Source organism: Budorcas taxicolor, chromosome 16 (assembly GCF_023091745.1).
Source record: "Budorcas taxicolor isolate Tak-1 chromosome 16, Takin1.1, whole genome shotgun sequence".
NCBI lineage: Eukaryota > Metazoa > Chordata > Mammalia > Artiodactyla > Bovidae > Budorcas > Budorcas taxicolor.
In genome coordinates, this window is record NC_068925.1 from 40,008,138 (window position 1) to 40,032,871 (window position 24,734).

Sequence of the window (24,734 nt, forward strand, 5' to 3'; positions counted from 1 at the left end):
AGTTATAGCTGAAGGCAGCAACATTTACAACATTTAACTTTTGTTACATCTATAAACATGTGAACATTGCTTACAAAGCAATTGTTAATTGAGAAGAATCTTGCAAATCTCGATGGAATGGTTATACTCATCTTTCAGCATGATGATTTGGTACTCTGCAGAGGCTCCTTGACCACCAGCCTGATCCCCACCTCGATGCAATAAATACAAGTCCTTATGCCATTAAAATAACAGTATGAAATATCCTTATCAGTGTTTAACTATATATACAATAGTGAATTGGCAAGTATCTAGTTTCAAATTAGACCCTTGGAATATGGCAAAATCAAGGCTGGTTATCTTTGCCTCAAACATAATTATTAAAAGCAACATTTTGTTGGAAGGGAGGGAGATAACTGGACATTCTCAGTGCTCCAATTTGAAGTGATACTTGCCTCTTAATTTCTTGAAAAAGAAGCTGTGAAAGTTTTATATACATGGGTTTCATTTAAATTATGCAGCAACCTTTTATTATTATTGTCCCAGATTTTGTTTAATGAAGATCTGTCATCAAATCAAGTACGGTATTTCACAACTATAAGAACTGCAAGAGAAAAAAATGGAAAAGAAACATCAAAATCAGATTCATATGTTATGTGAGAAACAATATTCCTAAACGTAGTTTCCATTGTGAAAAGAGGTAATGGGGACAATTTTAATCTGAAATGATAGATAACACATGGGAATGGAGAAGCAAAAATGAGACAACCTAAATGTCTAATATTAGCATTTTGATCAAATAGATTAATACAAAATCATAGTATAAAGAGGCTAAAATATTTAATAACATGGGAAAATATTTAGAAAATATTTATTACAAAGTATACATATCTTAGTTTTTGAAAAACATGTTTATATATTATTAATAGGAAAAGACTTGAAGTATATACAATAGTTACATTAATAGTAGCTATCTCTGTGTGCTAAGAGAATAGCTGGATTTAATTTTCTTCTTTATGCCATTCAACATACCACTGGTTGATTCTTGGTACTGGCAGTAGTTATATTCTATAAAGTCACCACAAACACTGAAAGAGTGGATACTGAACCACTGCTCTGAGGGCAAACATAGGCTTAAATTCCTGTCAGCCTCTGGCTACAATGTTTTTGACAAAAAACAGTACATAACCTTGTTTTATAAGTTTCTGGGTAGAGACACCTTATTTACTATACAGTGTTGACTCATTAGCCCTGAACTCACAGCCAACAGGACTGTCACTTATGCCTGAATGAAGCTTATCTAACACACATATTTCCTCCACAAGGCACATTACAGCCTTGTACTCAGCAACACTAGACAGCACTGGAGCACCTGTACACCTGGGGGCCATTTGAAACAGCAAAACCATTAACAAGATTGATAGAAATGTGAGCAATGTGGCACTGAACAGTCTCTGAAGGACACCTGTTTACTTCATGAGGTGGGACTGAGGCAGAGCATGACATTAGACATCAGCTGGGATATGCACATCAAGAGATCCAAAGTTTCCACCTTTCTGACTGCATCTGCCAATGATTCCAAAGCACTGGGGTAAATGATCAATGCTAACTAGTAGATGAATTCACAAACACAGAATCCACAAATGGGGATAATGGGAACTGACTCTGTCTTTGAAACAAAACTTTTTTTTCTCTGTTTAAAAGTAGTATCACCAGGGAATTTTTCAAATGGTTATTCTGAGATACTGTCCAGATCTTTATAAAATCCCTATAAACATAGAGCAAGAATTTTGGGAGAAAAGGAGATATTAAAAATGATCTGACCAGAAAAGGACAAATATATGATATAACTTATATGTGGAAACTAAAAAGTAATACAAATGAATCTACATACAAAACAGAACCAGATTTACAGTCATAGAAAACAAACTTCTGGTTACCAAAGGGGGAAGAGAGGGGGAAAGGACAGATTAGGAAATGAGATTAACAGATACAAACTACTATAAATAAAATAGATAAGCAACAAGGACCTACTATACAGCATAGGGAACTATGTTTAATATCTTGTAATAACCTACAGTGGAAAATAATCTGAAAAAACAAACTGAATCACTTTGTCATACACCCAAAATTAACAAAACAATATAAACCAACTATACTAAAAAAATTTTTTTAATGATCTGACTTTAAAAAGGGAAAAAAGGAAGGGCAAGAGTTATGCTTCAATGATGGAAATGAAGCTCAAATCCAAAACAAAAATAATCATCTAGAGAATTTATCTGAATTTTCTTCAAACATGGTATTATGAAATGAAGCAGCCATACCTAAAAGTTAATAATAAATAGAAAATGAGTGTTATGGTCTTGAGTGTAACAGTAGCCATATATAGCCTCAAACAAATCACGCAGCCCTGTCATTCTTGTTGAGAATCTGATGAAAGATAGTCTCACTATAAAAACGTACATATGGGGACTTCCCTGATGGTCCAGCGGCTAAGACTCTGCGCTCCCAATGCAGGGGACCCAGGTTCGTTCCCTGCTCAGGGAACTAGATCCCACATGCTGAAACTAAGAGTTTCCATGCTGCAACTAAGACCTGGTACAGCCAAAATAAATAAATAAATATTAAAAAAAAAAAACCTGTACATATGCATACTCATGTAAAATTTTATATACAATTTATATGCATTTTCAGAGTTACAGATTCTAGGTTAAGAGCTCCTGTCTGGAGCCATAAATCATTACTCAACCCTGGCATCAATCATACTAGGTCAACTGAAAATAAAAAGGAAAGTTTTAAAAACTTCAAATGATACTCCACTAAATTAATAATCCAGTAAATACTTACTGATAATCACTAACAAAAGGATAACAGCAACCAAAGCCATGATGGCTTTTATCTACAACACACAAAAAACAAAAAAAGATTAATGTTTCACATCTTTATTCTGTCATTCTATTTACCACATTACACTAATTCATCAACAGACAATCTCCTTCTATGAAAGGTTTCCAATTTTTTTTTCATATAAACTTGACTATTTGCATCTTTCTGTAATAATCAGAGTTCCCCAAATTTGAAGAGTTATGCTTGTGTAGATTTTACTGTTCAAGGCTACAAAGTAAACAGTAATAATCAAAGCCTTCACGGGCCTGGTCTTTTTGTCTCTGATTTCACATATATTTCTAATGTAAGGCTAGGAAAAGAATAATCTTTTAGCAACTCTGTCCAAAAATGTCAGGATATTATGAATACCATTGGCATCCAATATAGATGGTTCAATATACATAGTATAAAGCAGCATTTCTTATAGAAATTATTCTCAAAGTATTAATATATTGGAATTGTTAGTTTGTGCTCCCCTTGTTTTCTTAGAATTTTTAATCTCCATTTTGAGGAATATAATTTAAACTTTTCATGAATAAACCTCATTTAATAAATAACTTGCCTAAGAGCATTCTGTGTGTCAGTTTCACAGATAGGAGAAATCTTAAGATTAGTCCTTAGCTACTTAATATTTTAGGTCCACATCATCTCTCTCTATAAAACTGTCACATTCCTCATCTAATCATAAAATGCATTAATTATAAACTGATTTAAATTCAAATGAAAGTGTTATCATCAACAATTTTCACAGATAACTGATTAAAGATGGTTCATTCAGAAAAAAGGTACCCAGTTGTTATAAACACATGAAACATTCTGGTGGATATCACAAATAGCAACTAGAAGTAGCTAATGAAATGTTTCTAAGATAAAAATACTGCTGACATTTTAGTAGCATTATATTCATGACAAGAACAAAGTGACCAAGAGAATACATGGAAGCTTTGCAATTTGAATTGCAGGGACCTATCATATGATAACCAAAAAGTGTAGACACAGACTCAGATCAAATGAATATAGGCACATTTTCAATAGGTGTCTGGGTCCACAGTACACTATAAAGTACTTTAGTGACAAAAGTGATCCAGAGAATATATGGAAGCTTTGCATTTTTTTTTAAACCTGAAAACATTTCTAAAGTAATTTTGAATTTTACAATAGCTTTTCAAATTTACCAAAAATACATATTAATTTGCCCTATTAATTTGTGCTAGAGCTTAATATTTACAAGATTTTAATGGAAATATTATTAACAATTTAAAAACACCGAAATAAACAGTTTCTAACACTGTCCAGGAAATGTTTACAACTAAAAATGGCAGTATTCACACGTGTCCAAAGTGCACTTCTTCCAAACGACATGGACAAAAATCTGTTTCTCATTAAACATGTTCACTTATTTATGTTAGAAGTCAGGTTTATTGAGATATACTTTACATACAATAAAACTCACCCTTTTAGAGTTCCTTTTGATGCATTTTGACATCTAGTTGTCAATCGCAGTTGAACATAAGACACTATCACTCAGAAAGTGCCCTCATACCCTGCTGTAGTCAATCTCTACTCCTCGACCCTTAGCCAGTGGCAACCTCTAATCTCTTTTCCATTTCTATAGCCCTTTTCTTAGTCCTTCCTAAATAATAACTCTAAAGTTAAACCAGAAAATGGCAGTGATGTAGAGACTATTAAAAATATAAATTTAAAATATACTCTAATTTTTCCCCTTAAAAGCATGCTATTTCTTTGATCTGGACCCCATAAAGTACAAAATGAAAATCTATAGCTATGGTTAAAAAAAGCTACACAAAATGTACATTATCATTTTATTAATGGCCATGTGAATGAGTCATGTGTATGTATGGGGAGAGGAGGTTAATGGCTCATTGACTTTTTGTTCCACCAAACTAATTTCCAGAACAGAACATTTGTATAGAGATAGAAAATTTACTCATTTAAAAAACCCAGAAAATTTAAATTCTAGACAAGAGGAGCAATGAAACTTGTATCTTCCCCTAAGTTCTATTTCTGAAAATAAGAGGATTCAACAGGTACACAGACAAAAAGAAGTAAATCTAACGAAACTCTTGGAAGAAATCCTCAGCATATGTCAACATCATGTTCTGAAAGTTATTCCTAAACTGGAAAATGAGAGACTTTAAAATGATACAAAGTATCAGGAGGAAAAAGATGAGATGTGCTCATATGACATGAAATTTTCTATAAAATCTTGAGAGAAACATTTTTCTGCTTGATAAGCAGTAGCCATACTTGATTTAAGAAGTAAATTCATTTCCATAAGATGTTTCGCAGGAATATATCACCATATAATGATTCCTAATTTTTTCCTTGTTAAAATGTTTTACTTCTTATTCCTCTTATCCAAGTACAACCAGGCCTGACCTTGCCAAGCTTCTGAGAACAGGCAGATGGGTTCAGGGTCGTATGGCAGAAGACTCTAGAATAATGAGGGACAGTGGGATTTTTTTTAGCCCCCCCATTTGCCATATGAATTCTGACACATTCAATTGCTTTTATTTTTTTCCTCCTTTCCAACAGAAAATTATATTTTTCTCTAGCTTGCATTCTATTTTCTAAACATCTGTATATAATGGTATAGGTTGCTCCAAAAAGGTACTAATAATAAATTATAAGTTAATATTTCTTATAAGTCTAGAGGAAGCTAAATTATTAATAAAATGTGTTTTATTCTCTACGAAAAAACCCATGAAAACATCCTTTCAGGCACTGCTTGATTCCTTTAGTTATTTCTAGCCTAAAAGATAATAATTCTACAAATATTCAGAGTTCCACTGTGTCTCAGGCTCAGAATATGTAATAATGAGCAAGAGAGTTGTAGCCCCTGACCTTACAGAGCTTATAATCTAGAGGCCCTTTTTCCTTTATGCCTTTGATCACCACTGGATATGCTGGCCAACCTATCCAGCATCTTCTGATTTACTTACTTTGCATCCGCGCCACCACATTTGCCTTCGAAGCTGTTTGGATCTGTTGCTAAAAGCAGTTGCATTATCCGATAAGCTTTCTATATCACATAGAGGATGGAGAGAAGGATTAAACGACATAACAGGATTCTTTTATCTAGTCACACAAAGACAAGAAAATATTAATTTCTACTTCTGCAAATTTATTCCCCTTTAAGCATGAAAACAACATCTTTCCTTTCCTCCACCCACAAACTCTGGCATTCTGTATTCTTAAAAAAAAAAAAGGAATAAGTGGCTGCAGGTCAGTTTGCTCAATCCACTTTTATGATAAGAGTAAGAGAAGTCTTCTAGGGTCTCAGTGCTTTCAATAAACTTATGAATTCTGTTAGAAAATACTCTTTAGAAACTCAAATACCTGGCACAACTATAGAAAAAATCTACAAGTGGAGAAAGCAGATTCTTAGATGATATCAAAAGTGATTCTGAAGCAAAACAGTATGAATTTTAAAAGTGGTTGAATAATTTTTTTTGTTAAGTCTGTGAAGGATTAATCAGACAGTCATTCAGCCATTCATCATTTAAACAATATGTGAGTACCTAATAAGTGCCAGGAACTGTTAAAAGAATAGAGACTAACATCTGTCAGTAAAGAAAGGTTACTAAGTCACCAGACAAAGCATGAGATAAATACGCTGGATAAGTTTGAAATAAGTTTGAATAGAAGAGATTAGGCCTATTTTTCATGAGATCAGGAGAGATACAAAGTACATCAACATAACAGGACAAAAGAAAAAAATACTCTAATTCTTCAATAATGAATTTTTAATTTTTCCATTCTCAACCAATCAATTAAAGCAATAATACAACAATAAGATGTTTCAAACTAAAGGGAGCTAATATATACAACTTAACAATGAAGTTTCAAACAACCCAACTGAAAAATGGACGGAAGACCTAAGTAGAAATCTGACTTGTGGTTGCCTAGGGTGGGCAGTGGGTGGGAGGCAGTGGGAAAGGATGGATTGGGAGTTTGGGATTAGCAGATACAAAACATTATATATAAGATGAATAAACAACAAGGTCCTAGTGTGTAGCACAGCGAGCTATTATCAATATCCTGGAATAAACCATAATGGAAAAGAATATGAAAAAGTATATATATGTGTGTATATATATAAATGCTGTATAGTAGAAATTAACACATAAATCAACTATACTTGAATAAAATAATTTTTTTAAAAAGTAAAGGAAGCTAAAGTTAAAACATTAAAACCATAAATACCATTTTTCCTAAGACAAGATTTCTAAACTTTGGCTAAAAAAATGGGAGAAGTACACTATCAAAATACAGATTAAGAATTTCAAGAAATATATGAGGTATCTGTACCTGATTTGTCCTGTAGTTCATCTAGTCTCTCCCCTCTTTCTATTACCTTTGTAATATTTTCTTGCATGACATCAATGACTTCATCCACCTGATTCTGAACACTAGTTTAAAAAAAAAGATTAAAAAATGATGTATTCTTGAGAATTTTACAATTTTTGAAAATTTCATTAGACACTGTAGAAAATAACAAGTTCTCAGAATCATTCAAGTCTAAAGTTTTTAAGTTTAAGGCTTGTAGCAACATTCCTTCCATTTGTGGGCTTGAGTACTCACAAAATTAGAAGACAACATAATATAAATAAAAGTAATATTTAACTTAAAGATAGTTTATTCTTAGTCCGGTTTCTGCAAATTAAATGCATTGTCAGAAAGCTCAGTAACTGCCTATTTGGTTCATTTTTGTAGCCCCAGTACCTGTTACACTGCTTGGGACAGAGTATGCACTTAAGACTTATCAGTTCAATAAGTGAACAATTTGGGTATAAGTCCTGCCAAGCACATCCAGCTACTTGAGAAAGAGATATAAGGCAGTGAATGTAGAGATCTGCATTTAACTATAATGGAAGCAGAGCTATTGTTCATCAAGGACCAATCTTGAAATTTCTAGGTAGTTATCTTCCATGAGATGCCAGAGACAATAGCCTAAATAAGGTGCAGCAGGGTGGAAATGGACAAAATGTACGGCAGCTCCTACACATGATCAGATATTCTTTATATCAATATACCTACACTACATGTGATTTTAAAACAAAACCAACGTAACTGAAGCAATCATTACGATCCTAGAATCCCTATAAGCAAAAGACTCCATGGATATAAACAGATAATTGGAATAGAACTCGTAAAATTCCAGATTAATTCTTACTAGATGATCATAAACCTAGGGGTATTATCTCAACAGTATGACATACATGTAATCTCTATGGCTAATGGAAACTACCCAACATTTAATTTTTCTATCAAGTGACAAACAAATTACTGTTATGCTCTCCTTCAGATAATACTTTCCACTGGTATAACCTTCTTAATCCAGCTATTGTGTATCTCTCATCCAATACATTCAATACAATACACTTTCAATTAGGATAATGGAAAATCTCATGACTGTGCTTCTATATTTCAAGATATTTTCATTCCCAGAACACAACTTTTATAGAAAAAAACTTATATACTTATTTACTTTAATAAAAAGGATTAAAAAAGTAAAAACATATTTTCCCATGATCTTTTACATTTCATAGCAATTATAATACTTTGATTTCTATTTGTATTTTATGTTGGTCCTATCTTCACTATTATACCATAAATGCAGTAAGAACAGAAATTGTCACACTCACTCATGTTTCCCAGGTCATGTGAAATGGGCCTGGTAGAAAATAGGCATTCAACAAATATTTTCTGATCTGAATTATATATTTCATTTATTCAAAACTCCTTACTAAGGAGTTATTATTATGCTGTTCATTGTGGACACCCATGTGAATGTTTTGAGCCTGATCCTCAGCAAGATCACAGTCTAGTGGGGAACACTGGCAGCTAGGATTATACTACCATATGTTAAGTGCTATAATGGAAGGAAGTCCATGGTATCTGTCATGCAGCCTAAATCAATCCAGCCTGGACCAGAGATGCCATCAACATTCTGGTGCTAAGTTTTAAGGCGTAAGAGTGAATTGGGCATAGTTAAAAGAAGAAAAAGGTGATGGATGGTGGGAAATTTCTAGGCTAAAGGAATAAGAGGAGGGGATATTTCAGGAACCAATGATTAGCTGGACATGGGTGAAGGAGTTAGGGCAAGAAAAGGGTAGAGAACTTCTAGATTTATAAACTGAGCAACTGAGTAGATATAGATGATGGTCATTAACTGGAAAAGAAAATTAAGGACTCAAAGGAAAAGCAAGTTTTTGAAGGAAGGGGTGGAGATTTATCTCATTTCCAGTTAAAAAGTCATGTGGTAGAAGAAAGGACACAAGAGAGAACCTACCCTGGAAAATATAAAGGCACACAGAGAAAAGACATTTTAACATTGTTTTTAATCCTCCTTGGAGTTTGACAGCACTTGAGCTCCTGAAATGTCTCTAAATATCACCACTATAGGGAAGCTGCATGGTATAGTATAGAGAGACCAAGCTCTGGATGCAGACAGATCTGGGCACTTACTATGTATGTGGCTTTGCAAGTCATTTTGCAAGCCTCTTTGAGCCTCGTATTTTCTCACCTTTAAAATGAAGATGATAATTTTTCCCTTATGAGAATTATATGTGACAGTGTTTTTAAACACTTAGCATGGTTCCTAATGTTTGGTGTGTGTTTGATGTCAGTGTTCTTCCATTAAGAAAGCAAAAAAGTTCATGCTCTGCTACATACACTCATCCCTTATTTTATAGAGAAAATATTTATTTGCATAGTTAACACCCCATCTTGCGGCCTCTTAAGGTACTGTTGACAAAAAAAGTTTAAAAGGTCTGTTGTATTGCAGTTTTATATTTTTGCTGTTCATCATGGAACATTCTTTGGGGACCTTATAAAATTAAAAGTTTAAACCAAGGCTATATATAGTTAGGAGATTTCCTACCCATGGAAGAGAATGTCTACAATTCACTAAAGTGGCATTTATAAGGCTATTATTTAATTTAAAAGCAAAGGAAACATTCTAAAGAGAATCATAAATCTTTATATAGGCATGTGAATATTTAAGATCTTTCCCAAAAATCTTCCCTAAAAAGTAACACTGGAATACTAACAAACCCATTAAAAGGACCTACTGTATAGCACAAGGAACTATATGCAATATCTTATAATAATCTACAGTGGAAAAGAATATGAAAAAGAATATATATACTTTTTCAGATTCTTTTTATATATATATATATATATATATATATATATAACTGAATCACTCTGCTGTACACCTGAAACTAAACCCTGTAAAACAACTATACTTCAGTAAAGGAGAAAAAGGGACACTGGGCATGTTTTGTGGAATTAATGTTATCGGTATGTCAATCAAATTTGAACAAAGCAACAATGCTGCGGACCCACACTTGTATGGAAATGTTACATATTAAGTGGTAATAACACACCTTAAAGAAACTCACCAGTGCTAGCAATTTTAGTTACTATTCATAAACAAATGCCAGGTATTTGTCCTTGGGCAAGTGGTGTGGCATGTTATGCTCCACCATTTTGGACACACGTTTGAGTCATGCCTTGGTTAGACAGGTACTCATGGGGTTGTGCCAATAAGGTTTAAATTGTGTGGTTTGATGACTGATCACCTTCTAAGTAAATCTGATAAGTCTTCAGCTCTAGAGTAAGAACTCAACTGTCCCTTACTGTTCTAAAATTCTGTGATCAAAGTTATTGTGATAATTTACTATGCACATATCCATATTCACATGTATGTGTGCTTGGCACTTACTAATATAGACATAGTCTGCAATGCCCACTATGTACAACCAACACTGGTTTAGGAGTTCAGCCGGGAAGTCATACTGAGAAGATTCACTGGGCCATACTCAGTACCAGGCTCAGTCTGGGGAAAGATGTCAGACAGGAAATGAAGCATATTGGCAGGGAAAAAACAGATGTGTCATCAGTGGAGTCCTCTTCTCCAATGGCAGGTAAGGTATGTATGTGGGTGGACAGAGGAGTCACTTCGGCTCAAAGAAGGAGAACCTCTTTGCCATGGCATCCTTGCAACCTTGAATGTGTTGTGGTACTTCCGGAACACGAGAGGGTGAGTGACTTATGAGGTGGTCTTACTCACCTCTCCATCTCCCTCTGAAGACTGTCATAAAACAGTCTGATGACACATGAAGCTTTCTGCAGGATATATCTGCAGACTTTAAACCCCTATAAACCTGGGCTAGAACTGGCTCCTTTGTAACAGGGTATCTCACAACTCAGACTGCAGCTTCCTATAATCATTTTTGGTGTATAGGACAAGAACCTAGGGAACTGGCATCTTTGGGTACTCTTCCTTTGACAACCTATGTGACTAACAAACTGTCTGGATCTAAGTGGCTCATTGTATCTTGACTGTCGAAACAGACCCTTGAAGCAGCAGAGACTCTCTTCTGCTGGCCTCGAAGGAGCAAGCACTGTGGGTTCTACAGCTGCAAGGAAGTGAATCCTATCAACAACTACCTGAACTTGGTCAGGAGCTTCAGATGAGATCAAAGGCCGGGCGACGCCCTCATTTCAGCCTTGTGAGACCTTGCACAGAGGGGCCCACCTAAGCAGTGACTGAACCCCTGACCCATGGAAAATGTGGGTTGATGAAAGTGTGCTGTCTCAGGCTGCTAGGTTCAGGGTAACCTGTTATGCAGCAAGAAAAGATGAAAACATCCCATTTAGTGTACTAATTTGTTGGAACCTTGATTCTGTATTTCAGAATCCATTAACTAGGATTTGGCTAAGTGTGGGCCTATTTCTCCATTCCAACGGCTATGTGACTAAAACCCAAGTATCTCATCAATAACTTGACACCATATTATAGCACCCTTCTCACTATGTGCCATCTACATCAGACTTAGGGGAGCAACTACCCCTTCTTAGATCTTGAACCTGGGCCATTCCGTTTATTTTCCAGTTTATCTTTTATAGCGTGGTAATTTTCTAGGGCTATTTCACTTCTCCAGTTATTCCTTCTCCCTTCTTGTCTGGACTCATATACTTCTTACATTAAATACATTCACTATAGCATTACCCACCATCTACCACCAATAATATATACAGAAAAGCTTTAAACTGAAAATTAATGAGCCACAAAACTTAGATCAGGGCTTCCCTGGTGTCTTACTGGTAAAGAATTCACCTGCCAGTGCAGGAGACATTGGTTTTATCCCTGAACTGGGAAGATCCCACATGCCTCGGAGCAACTAAACCCATGCACCTCGAGAGAAGCCACCATGATGAGAAACCTGCATATCAAACTAGAGTAGCCCCCACTCACCACAGCTAGAGAAAAGTCCACGGAGCAACAAAGACCCAGCACAAGCAAAAATAAATGAAATTATTAAAAAAACCCTTAGATCAATAAATGGGTTGCTGCCGCTGCTAAGTCATTAGAATAAGCAATAGATATGAATAAATTCTGGGAGTATATAAAGATACTGTAATTCAGAAAACTAAATCTATTATGTTGCTTTTATTGTCATGCTGAAAATGGGAATCATAAGATTTAAAAGCAAATAGACCTTGAGATTATACTAAATAAATGAATTTGATATATAGTAATCAAAATCAACAACCAGGAACTGCATTTCCTTAGCTATAATAGAGGTAGCTCTGTGGAAAAAAAAAAAAAAATGACTGGGTTTCTACAACCTAGAATATCAGTTTACATCAAGGCTCAGCAAATTTTTTTCTGTAAAAGATAAGACAGAATAGAGTTTTTAGATTTTGTGGATCATAAAGTCTCTTGTCACTACTACTGAAATCTGTCGTTGGCTGTTTCAATAAAACTTTATAAAAACTAGATTTGGCCCATAGGTTATAGTCTGCCAACCCCTGGTCCAGGTACAAATATGATAATCATTTAAACAAATAAGTATCTCACAAACTTACTGCTTAATTTTATCATTTCTAGGTCCAAATCTTGGTCCAGATGGTCCTCTTCTGAAAAAAACCCAAAAAACACCAAATACAATTAATAAGGAGAGCATTAAAATAAACACCAAAGCAGAAAATACACACATGTTGAATTCTAAACATGGGTCATTCATCATAAGGAACCAGACTTTACTAGTATTGATAGAACTTAACAATATATAATCATGTCTGTACTTCACCGGTACTTAGTACAGGCTGTCACAACCCAATTCTTCTGCATGTTATCAGTTTCAATATAATTCTTAGTTACACACAGATATTCTAATCATTAAACTTTGAAATACTACAACCAAAGTGCTAGGGATTATGAATAACTTTATGATCAATTATAAAATCCTCCTGCAATGCAGGAGACCCCGGTTTCATTCTTGGATCAGGAAGATCCCCTGGAAAAGGGATAGGCTACCCACTCCAGTATTCTTGGGTTTCCCTGGTGACTCAGACAGTAAAGAATCCGCCTGCAATGTGGGAGACTTAGGTTCGATTCCTGGGTGGGGAGGATCCCCTAGAGGAGGGCATGGCAACCCACTCCAGTATTTTTGCCTGGAGAATCCCCATGGACAGAGGAGCCTGGCGGGCTACAGTCCATAACGTTGCACAGAGTTGGACAGGACTGAGCAACTAAGCACATAGAACACTGTAAGTCCAATTACCTTGAATTTAGGCTCTAATGAAATGCTAATTTTCAGGGATGAATATAGAGAAAAATCCATTCAAAACACTAAGTTCTTTAAAGTATGTTTTTTGATTACTTATCTTAAACTTATTAACATAACTAAAGGGAAATGGAGTCTATGAAAATATTAACATTTCTCAAATTATCTCTCCATTATAATCAAGTGTTGTATCATTTAAACCAATCCATTTTAATACACTGGAAATAAAACTTTTTGGATATTTTAAGTAATTTTCCTTCTTCTGATGATAGAAAACAAGGTATAAACCACAAAACTCAAAGAATAGGTTCTGACCAATTAAACATTAATTTACCATTTTCCCCTACTCCCAGCCCTTGGCAACCTCCATCCTACTTTGTGTCTCTTATGAATCTGACTACTCTAGGTGTCTCAGGTAAGAAGAATCATGTGAAATGTATCCTTTATGACCAGCTTCCTTCACTTAGCATAATGTCTTCAAGGCTCATTCATTTGTAGCGTGTTTCAGAATTTCCTAAGACTGAGTACTGAACTATTCCATTGTATGTACATACAATATTTTATCCATCTATCCATTGACAGACACTTGGGTTACTTATACCTTTTGGCAATTATGAATAATCCTGCTATGAATGTAGTGTTGAATAATCTTTAAAAATTATTTTGGAATTTTATTTGTCTCCCTTTCAATGCACAGACAGAACCACAGTGTACGGGCGTTGATTTTGAACAAGTGTGCCGGTTTTGTCATCAGGCCCTTCGGAAGTTGTACAGCATTATTTGGGAGTAAATCTCCAGTGTACTGAGTTGGCCTGAAAAGTTTGTTTCTTGCTTACATTCAGGTAATCACTTATGTGGCCAAAGCATCTGACCTTCTTTTCAATAATGAGTCCTTTGTTCACAGGTAGCTATTGCTGTAGTCTAAGGCTTCTCACTGTAATTGGCACTGTTAGCAATTAGCTTTTTGACTCTGGAAATTTTGTTACCTATAAGAAATATTCTTCCCACTTCATGTGACCTTCCTGCCAAAAATGGTACTATCTCCTCTTATTGGATTTGCCTTCCATCCTATAAGCTCTTTTTGTCCATTGCCTCATGACTGTCAATTACTTTTATAAAGGGTTTTTTATTGGGGGTGGGGGGAAAGTCTTTACAAAAAACTCCACAACATTACAGCAGAGAGAGGTAAATGCTTCCTCCCAGGCTTACCGTGCTACATCAACCTTCAGAGAAAACTCCTGCAACAGTATGTCATCCTTCCTGTCTTTGCAATTAAAACTTAGGCCCTTTCTAATTATAACTGCAAAGGATGGATCAAGTTAATTAATTCTGACAGAGCATCAGGGCAATTCAATGGGGAAAAGATAATCTTCTCATCAAATGGTGGTGGCACAAATGGCCATATGCCCCCTGGTCCCTTTACTTCAACCATATAAAAAAAATTAATGTACAACAGATTATAGACCTAAATGTAAAAGCCAAAATGTTAAAACTTCTGGAAGAAATCAAAGAAAAAAATCTTAGAATCTCTGGGTTTGGAATAAGCATAAACAATAAAAGAAAAATTTAATAAACTGATTAAAACTCTGCTCTTCAAAAGATAGTTAGGAAAATGAAAAGATTAAATTACAGACTAGGGGTAAATATTTGTAAAAACATTTATCTGATGAAGAACTTGTAAAACATATTTAAAAAAAAGCTCCTACAACTTAATAAGACAAACTTAGAATTGGGCAAAAGATTTTAACACATACATCATGAAAGAAAACATGAGAATGGTAAACACGCACAAAAGAAGCTGTTTAGCATAATCTGTAGTTAGGGAAATGCAAATAAAAACCATAACGGGATACCACTATACACCAACAAGAGTGGCTAAAATTAAAAGACTGACCATACACAGTGGTGATGAGGATTTGGAACAACCAGAACTTCCATACAATGCTGGTGGGAACATAAAGTGGTACACACCACTTTGGGAAACAGCTGTAAACATATACCAGCCATTTAAACATAAATTTAATGTATGTTAAGTAAACATACTTACCATCCTAAGTATTTACCCAAGAGAAATGAAAGCATAAGTCCACATAAAACCTGTACACAAATGTTTACAGCAGTTTTATTTATAATAGCTAAAAACTAGAAACACCCCAAATATCCATCAATAAGTGAATGGGTAAATGTTCATACAATGGGCAACTACCCAAAATTAAAAGAGACTAACTATTGACACATCGGACAGCATGGGTCAAACTACTAATACATGTGACCTCAAGGGTGAATCTCAAAATAATTGTGCAGAGTGAATGAAGTCAGTAAAAAGAAAAATAAATAAAGACGCATACTGTATGATTCGACTTATCCAAAAAATCTAGACAATACAAAGAACAGTGATAGAAAGCAGACTACTGGCTGTCGGCGGACTGGAAAAGTGACAGATTACCAAGAGGTTTGAGGAAACTTTTGAGGTGATGGCAATGTTCATTATTTGATTTTTCTGATGATTTCACAGGCATACAATGGATATGTCAAAATGCATATTGTACACTTTATATGTATTTTACTGTATGTCAGTTACACCTCAATAAAGCTGTAAAACAAACAAAAATAACTTACAGAAAAAAGTCCTCTTCTTCATCTGAATCATCTTCTAAAAGATTTCTCTGTCAAAAAAAGAAAAAGACTTGAGTTTTCAGATTCCCAGGGGCTTACAAACTGTTAGGGACAGAGCAGTGAAACAAGTTCTATCCTGGTGAAATTTCTTAGCTCCAAGCTTCCAGACAGAGGGAAGGATCATTACATGTGCTTCACCAGAAGCTAAAAGATATGGAACCGCAGTGCAGACTTTCTAAGAAAATGCTTATAACACAGAATCCTCTGACTGACTGACCACAAGGTAGAGAGAGGTCACTGAAGCTGGCGTGGGAGTAAGGAATGCAGGCAATCAGGAAGGAGCAAGTCCTTTCTGCTCCCTCTGCCTTCCAGTCTCTATCTATTTACAGAACCTAAGAAGGAGTCAGGAGGCAAAGGAGAAATGTACTGCAGTTGCAGAGTCCAACTCCAGCATCAGAGAGAGGAGTATATAAGGCAGGTTTCGGAGCTCAGAGACAAGACTTAACAACTGGCACCTAATAGCGACTCAGCCCACGAATAGCCCTCTACACATATTTGAACTTCCAAACAAAAACAACTTTATATTTTTACCTTATAAGATACAATCGTTTTTCTTAAAATGAGGAATGTCTCACCTTCTCCCCCAAAGGCGAAGATATAAAGTTCCGAAAGGAGGCTTAAGAAGAGCAAAAACGAAAACTTTTCGGCATACAAAACCTCCAACAGTATATACCTTGTAGGTAGAATACTGCCTCCCCACAGATGTCGACATGCTAATCACGGAAACCTTAACTATGTTCCCTTGCATGATAAAAGGGACTTTGCAGAAGCAATGAAACCAAGGATCCTAAGGTGGGAAGGTCAATATGGATTAATCATGTGAGCCCAGTCATCAGAGAGTTCTTAAAAAAGAGAGAGGCAGGGACTTCCCTGGTGGCTCACTGGCCAATGCAGGAGACAAGGATTGGATCCCTGGTCTGGGAGGATTCCACATGCCCCTGAGTAAACTAAGCCCATGTGTCACAATTACTGAACCCGTGCTCTAGAGCCCATGAGCCCCAACTACTGAGCCCACATGCTGCAACTACTGAAGCCCGTGCATTCTAGAGCCTGTGCTCCTCAAAAAGAGAAGTCCCACTTGCTGCAACTAGAGAAAGCTCACATGTAGCAACAAAGACTCAGCACAGCTAAAAACAAATAAACAGATAAAAGTAAACAAACTTTCCAAAAAAGAGACAAGGAGGCAGAAGTGAAAGAGGCGGGGGGCACTGGAAGATGTTACACAGCTGGATTTAAAGATATAGGAAGGGGCATGAGCCACACAGGGCAGACAGCCTCTAAAAGCTGGGAAAAAGAAAGAAAACAGCCTCTTTCCTAGTCTCCTGAAGGAACACGGTCCTGTCAGTGCCTTGATTGTAGCCCAGTAAGATCCACTTTGGACTTCTGGTCACTAAAAGATAATAAGTTTGTATTGTTTTAAATTTGTGATAATTTGTTATAGCACCCATAGGAAGCAAATACACCACCCATGTACCTTTTCTGAGGAAGCTACCTAAGGAATTACACTGGCTAAGAAGAAAATTCAATCACAACAAAGATCTTAAGATGGAGATTGATATACTCAGTAGGTCTAATAAAATGTGTGGTCAAATCTAAAGGGAAGATGATGTGATTATGAATTATAACGCACAGCTATTGAAAAAGAAAACATGTAATATAAAGAAAAACTTTAAAAGAATCTCAAACTTTTCTAACAAAACCCAAAAGCAGGAAGAGGAGAGTAAGTGAGGAAGTAACAGCAAAGTGACACGCTCATCTTGGTGGAGAGAGAAGTGGAGGAAGGGGAAGAGGCCTGGAATGAAAAGTAGTCCAGAGGGGCATAGTTCTCAGCATGTTGACAAAAAACACAAATTTAAACATTATTGCTAACATGTATGGGTTTCCCATGTGGTGCTATTGGTAAAGAGCCTGCCAATGCAGGAGAGATGGGTTCAATCCCTGGGATGGGAAGATCCCCTAGAGAAGGAAATAGCAACCCACTCTAGTATTCTTGCCTGGAAAATTCCATGGACAGAGGAGCCTGGTGGGCTACAGTCCACGGGGTTGCAAAGAGTCAGATACAACTGAAGTAACTTAGCACGCACACATGTTAACATGCAAAGTTAGTAAAAGAGAGAGAAGGAAAAAAGGAGAAAGGGAAGAAATTTTTTAACTGTCTAGTGGTCCTGCGGGTAGGGGAAAAGTAAGGAAAAATAATCAACTTAGCAAAAGAAGTTAGGGAAACTTGGGAAAACCTAAGAAATATAATGAAGGACTTCCCTGGTGGTCCAGTGGTTAACAATCTGCCTGCTAATGCAGGGGACGCAGGTTTGCTCTCTGGTCCAAGTTAGATCCCACACACTGTGGGGCAACTAAGTCCATGCATCTGAAGGAGAAGCCCTTGCTTCTTGAAGAGAAAGCCCATGTGCCACAACAAAGAGACCATGAGCTTCAACAAAGACCCAGTACAGCCAAAAAATAAATAAAAATAATATCATGAATATCATTATCTCTCTATCTTATTATAAATAATACACAATGAGCAAGAAAAATGAAAAAAGGATTGCTCAATATTTATTTAACAAATATGTTTGAGCATCTTCTGTGTACCAGGCACTGTTCTAAGGACCAAGGACCAGCTTTGAACAAGACAGATAATGTCTGAGCTCTTATAGAAAAATATCTGATGGTGATAAAAGTTATGCAGAGAATTAAAACAGTGATGGGATAAAAAGTGACAGGGTGACTAAATGAGATTAGGCTGTCAAAGAAAATCATTCTCAAAAAGTGAAATTTAGGCTCAGATCCAAACAATATCAAAGAGCCAACCAGAAATTAAGGTGAAGCACGTTCACTGCCAGCAGAGGGACCAGCTAGTGCAGAAAATATCCAAGTAAATTAGTTATCACAATAAATATGAACGGTCTGAATGCTCCTATCAAAAGTAAAAACTATATGTGAAGTTCAAAAAAATTCCAGCCAGTATCTATTTATAAGAAACTGACCTAAAATAAATGTCAAATAAAGAATGGAAAAAAGAGAGAGATGGAGAAGACATACTAGCAAATTCTAACAAAAAGTAACAGGCTGGGAAAGAAATCTGCAATATACTTTCAGACTAAAGGGTCTGATTATCTCTGTTAAATAAAGATCTCTGACAAACCAGTAAGAAAAAGACACAAGACAGAAAAATCATCAAAGGAGAGAAATAGACAATTCCTAACAGAAAAGGAATGGCCAATGACCACATAAAAAGATGTTCAAAGTTAATAATATTTAGGAAGATACATTAGTGACTTCTTTCAACAAATGTTTCTAGAATGCTATTGTAGCTAATAAGTAACAGACAATCATTACATTCATAACACAGCTTATTTGCCCTGTATATTAAAGATACAGTGTTTATTATAGTTGCCGAATGAGAAACACAATGAAAACCAATGTTTTTACACTTATCCACTGAACAAACACAAGTGCTAAGTATACATTATCACAAAAAGGGTTATGTAATACAATAAGATAGCATCTCACACCCATTAGGCAGATAATGACAAGTGTTGGTGAGGAGAGATTGGTGGTGAGGAGAAATGTGGAGAAATCAGAACTCTTACGTATTCCTGGGTGGGAATGTAAAAACTGTGCAGCCATTCTGAAAAACAGTTTGGCAGTTCTTCAAAAGGCTGCACAGAGTTACTATAGTACCAAGTAATTCTATTCCTAGATATTTACCCCAGAGAAATGAAAATATGTGTAATGAAATGAAAATAAAACATGTGAATGTTCACAGCAGTAGTATTCTTCATAATGGCCAAAAAAATGTAAATAAGCCCCAATGCTCATTAACTGATGAATGAATAAAGTGTGGGACATTCATATATTAGAATATTATTCAGCAATAAAAAAGAATGAAGCACTGATACATACTACAAACATGGATGAACTTAGACAGTATCATGCTAGGAAGCCATTTACAAAAGACAACATAGTGTATGCTCCCATCTATATAAAATGTCCAGAACAGACAAAGCTATAGATCTATGGTTGCCTAGGGTTGCAGGGATGAGGAGAACAGGGGTTGATTGCTAAAAAGTACAGAGTTTCTTTCTGGAATGATGAAAGTTGACTGTGGTGATGATTACATAATTCTGTACTAAATATTAATTACTAAAACCCACTGAATTGTATACTTTTAATGAGTGAATTGTATGGCATGTGAATTCTGTCTCAATAAAGCTATTCTCAAAAAAGTGTCATAGAAAAGAGAAACAAAAGTTAAAGTTTTATAAAAGTGATTTATAAATTCTTAGAACCAGTTATCAAATGTCATGATTTGATAAACATTCAAAAGGAGGACTCTATTTAAACAGCCAATTTTGTTCAATTCTGGTATCTAATATTCTATTTTTATAGCAAATTGTGGTAGTAGTCAACCAACAATGTAGAAAGGAAGTGCCATTCTTTGAAGTAGAACTGAGTGAGACTGCATATCTTACATTGTTGAGTATACACAGAAAGTTGATTTAAAAAGTTTACTAGCGATTTGTCTATTGGTGGATTCTATCCTGCTTCAAGAAAAACAAAAACAAAAACTGCAGAAAGAGAATAAAGGGATGACAAATGATTCCTATACTATACTTCAAGATACCTCTATATCATAACATGCTGGACAGAAGCTCTGTGCGAAAAAGGAGTGTGTAAAATGAAGTCAAGTAGAGGAGGGACCATGCCCTCCAGTTTTTAGCATGATGCCTAGCATATAATGGGTAGCAATATTTATCTGTTGCATGAATCAGCAAATAAAGGAATGGTAGGAAGACAGGAAGCAAGGGAGGGCTTCAGGTGGATGAATGAAAAACAACAGCTCTAATTTCTTCCCTCAATAAATCCTTATTGATTACTTATTCTAAAAGAAAGCTATCTACAATATTCATATCAATGTTGTCTTCCAAAATGCTGCATAATTTCTAGATTTATACAACTCTACATAGAATATTCCAAAATAAACAAGAAATTGAACATTATATAAAAGCTACTCTGGCTCTGAGGCAACTGCAGGACCAGAATTCTTTATCTGCAATTCCAAAATCTAAAAAGTTTTGAAAACCAAGAGATTTTGTAAGTTTTGCAGTCAAAACTCACTTGGAGGAAAAGCTGACCTGAACTGATGTTAGCTAACTTGTTTATAGACTTAGTTAGAATAACCAGACATTTCACTGAGAAACATTAGTATGTTCGGAGGTGCTGCTCTAGACTACCCCAGAAGACTCTTTTAAAATGTGCACTAACTACCTTTGTAAAATCTGAAAAATTCTGAGGAACTCCAACCACATTTGGCTCCAGAGTCCGAAAGAAGATATTGTGTATTTATACGAAATTCCCCTTGAAAGACTAGAAAGAAACTGGGAACAAAATGTGGTCACTAATAGAAACAGAATTTGGCTGAGTCCCAATCTAAGTAACATGTATTTTTTAATGTTTTCTGTGAAGAAAACATATAGGATTCAAATATAGCCATAAACATTAGATTTTTCTAAAATTATTTACAAAGTAAAACAAATTTTTAATCTTTCCTTTTTCAAGATTAAGATTCTGAACTTACCCTTTCACTTTTCACAGAACCTGTGACATCATCATCATTTAGGTGGCGCTTGAACTTGGGAGGCATCTTTTTTAATGAGGTACTCTTCTACTTCCCAGCAGGATAAATCTTTACCACCTTAAAGAGAAAATAAATTTCATCAGATTTGAAACTTAGGGGTGCAAGCTAAAGTAGTAAAAACAGCACACAAGGCCTGATGTGATGGGGCCTCCTCCACTTCTCTGACTTTAACTGCTCTCTCTCTCACAGGGTCTCCACACAAGTGACCCTGGCCTCCCTCCATGCGAGGACTCAGTACACAAAAAATAGTTAAAACCCTGGGAAAAATGGAGGCAACTTTTAGAGAACATGCGGAGAAAATCAGTGACAACATTTTTATAAAATGAAACAGAAGACTCCACAGGAGAGGAGGGTAAAACGGGAGGTTGTCCCCTTGCAAGTGAGACATCAAATGCTTAAAGATTTTAATTTGGAGTCAGAAGACAGAAAACACTTCAAATTCTCTCACTCACTTTTAGTGAGTTGCATCAACAATGATTCCATTTCCTCATCTGTAAAACAGTGATTTCTAGGCTTCTGCATGGAGTTGGGATGGTCATATCAAATTAATACATACATGTAAAAACATTCTGTAAATTATAATGCCCTGTTCCAATGCATAACAGCAGGTGCTCCAAGGAAAGGGATATGTTTGCTAACTGCTGGGTTAAACAAAGTCAGGTTTTCTGTTTGCTACAGAAAGTCTGTTTTTAAACTGCTTATTTGCATTGAGTTTTTCCAGGAACATGCTTGAATATGCATCATATTCAAAATTTTCTTGAGAAAAAGCTGACATATGCAAACAGAAGTTGTCAGTATCTTGGACAAGAAGATGGATGAATAATGAGAACAGCTAAGGTGTACTGAATATTTTACTATGTGTTAGGCACTGTGCTCAGTAACTTACACACATTTTTTTTTTTATTCTTTACAACACTTCTTTGAAGTAAGCACCAAGAAACCAAGAGAAAACTAAGGCTTGGTAAAAGATAAGTAACAGCATTAGTCACTCTACTGATTGAAATAGCAGAAACATAGGCCTAAATTATTAATGACTGTGCATGATCAATTTTAGTATTTACTCAATAAGCCGTCTATCAGGTTACACAATTCTGTTCTATAAAGACCATTTCCCTGTAACAACCGAGCAGCCCTCTTTCCCTTTGCACAGAACAACCTCTAAGATCTTTAAGCATAATTAGGCATCAGTTTGGTGGTTAATCATTCACTTAAAAAAGAAAAAAACAAGCCCAGAGTTCAGTTTCATAAAAGATAAAGTAAAATTTTAAGTTGACTTCCCATCCAAACAAATTGATATAAACACTCTTCTTTGATAAGAAATAATTTTCCAAACCAGAAACTTAATCACTTGTAACAAAAACGAAGTACTTGCTACCTAAGTAACAGCTCTAGAGTTCTTCATTCTACAATATTTCTGTCACGCACATCCAGCATCTGACCCATTTTATTCCTCATACTTCGATTTCTGAATAATTCATTCATGCAGAATGTTATAGAAAGTATGGAGAAACAGATGACAAAAGAAGCAACCAAAGGACTCGAGCTTTTAATTATACCTGTATTTTATTTATATTTTAAACCTTACAAAAGGGCTGCTTCAACATCCAAAAACAAATAGCAGGCAGACTTACATAACATCTTTGTGAAACGTACAGTAAAACTACAAGTTTAACGATGAGCAAACCCAAATTCAGGGTCCATAATCCAAGAATCAGCTTCATGAAGGCAAGAAATCAGTGACTGACAAACATAAAAGGCATCAACAAAGCAGCAGGCAGATTATTAACCGCACTTGATGAACGACAGGGCAAATGATATTTGCACCAGACGACTAGTAGAAATAAACCATGCTCAGAAATTAGACTTATATATATTCTCCCTAGATCTCTCCTGGCCAAAATACATATAAATTCAGGTGTTTGTGTCTAGGTATATATGTAAACAACAGAACCTTCAGTGATGTATTTCAACATCACCAATACATTTTTATGTCACATCACCATAAGCTTCTTATGCCATCATCATACGTTCACAATTTCCTGTATTTTTCGAAGAGGCAGTACGTAATATACTTCTAACCTGTTGTTTAGTAAATGTTAGCTTCTTTTTTGCTTTACGCAAACAAGCACGTCAAAACCCCTAGTATTTCATTTTAGAAAAAGCTTGAAATCTGTATAGAGGGCTCCCTTTTCCCAGCCTCCGTTCCCTTTCTGACTCCTCTTCCCCAACTCTCATCAGCAATCTTGGCTGGTGCAGTTTCACGGAAATAAGTGACTTGGATGGACACCGCCTGAAGATGTTCTTCACAAAAGCTGTCAAAGTGTTAATGATTCACCTTACCCTTCCGGTCATTATAAATGCAACGGGATTGGCGCGCTCTCTCCCCAGTCTTTGAATAAAGAAACAAATTTATCCCTCCAGCGAGCAGCCCCGTTCACCCGCCCCCCGCATCAGTCGCACCGGGTCACGTCCCCCGCCATCTGCTCCAGACTCTAGTCCTTTTTACCCCAAGATACGCACTCACATTCCGGGCTGCCTCCCACTCTTCTCGTCTTCCCTATCCCCGCCGCTGTTGTCCTCCCATCTCCCCAGAGCACCCTACAATTCCTATTCTTCTCCCCCTTAACCGCCCCTTATTGCACACCCAGGTCTTGATCGTTCTTCCTCAGGGTAACCCGCCCCTCCGACCCCAGCCTTTCCCCACTCGGCGACCCCCGAGGCCAGCCCCTCAGCCCGACGCGGACGCTGGGGGCGGCGAGGCACGGACGCCGTCTCCGTTTCCTTCCTCCGCACATCCGCCCCTCCCGTCGGGCCCAGGAGGACGGCCGTACCTGAGTCTCCCGGGGAGCTCCCGTCAACTCTCCCGGGCGGACGGCGCTGGACGGGCGGGGGAAGGAGTGGGAATCGGAAGAAGAGAGCGGGGAGGGGGAGACAGTGGGCGCGGACCCGGC

At 36.3% G+C, this 24,734-nt stretch overlaps 1 protein-coding gene across 1 annotated transcript; it reads right to left on the reverse strand.

Annotated features, from left to right (window-relative positions):
* Positions 1 to 24,734, reverse strand: VAMP4 (vesicle associated membrane protein 4). Its single transcript, XM_052654039.1, has 8 exons — positions 24,615 to 24,734; positions 21,724 to 21,840; positions 16,089 to 16,135; positions 12,769 to 12,819; positions 7,198 to 7,298; positions 5,829 to 5,908; positions 2,827 to 2,878; positions 1 to 583 (listed from the first exon to the last, which is right to left on the reverse strand). The coding sequence occupies exons 2-8, from the start codon at positions 21,787 to 21,789 to the stop codon at positions 555 to 557; spliced, it is 426 nt and encodes a 141-aa protein (XP_052509999.1). The 5' UTR covers positions 21,790 to 21,840; positions 24,615 to 24,734; the 3' UTR covers positions 1 to 554.

Coding starts and splice junctions, on each gene's coding strand:
- VAMP4 (XM_052654039.1), bottom strand. CDS start 21,789: ATGCCTCCCAAGTTCAAGCGCCACCTAAATGATGATGATGTCACAGGT. Junction 16,136..21,723: donor GTTCTGTGAAAAGTGAAAGG/GTAAGTTCAGAA, acceptor TTTTTTTGACAG/AGAAATCTTTTAGAAGATGA. Junction 12,820..16,088: donor GAAGAAGAGGACTTTTTTCT/GTAAGTTATTTT, acceptor GGTTTTTTTCAG/AAGAGGACCATCTGGACCAA.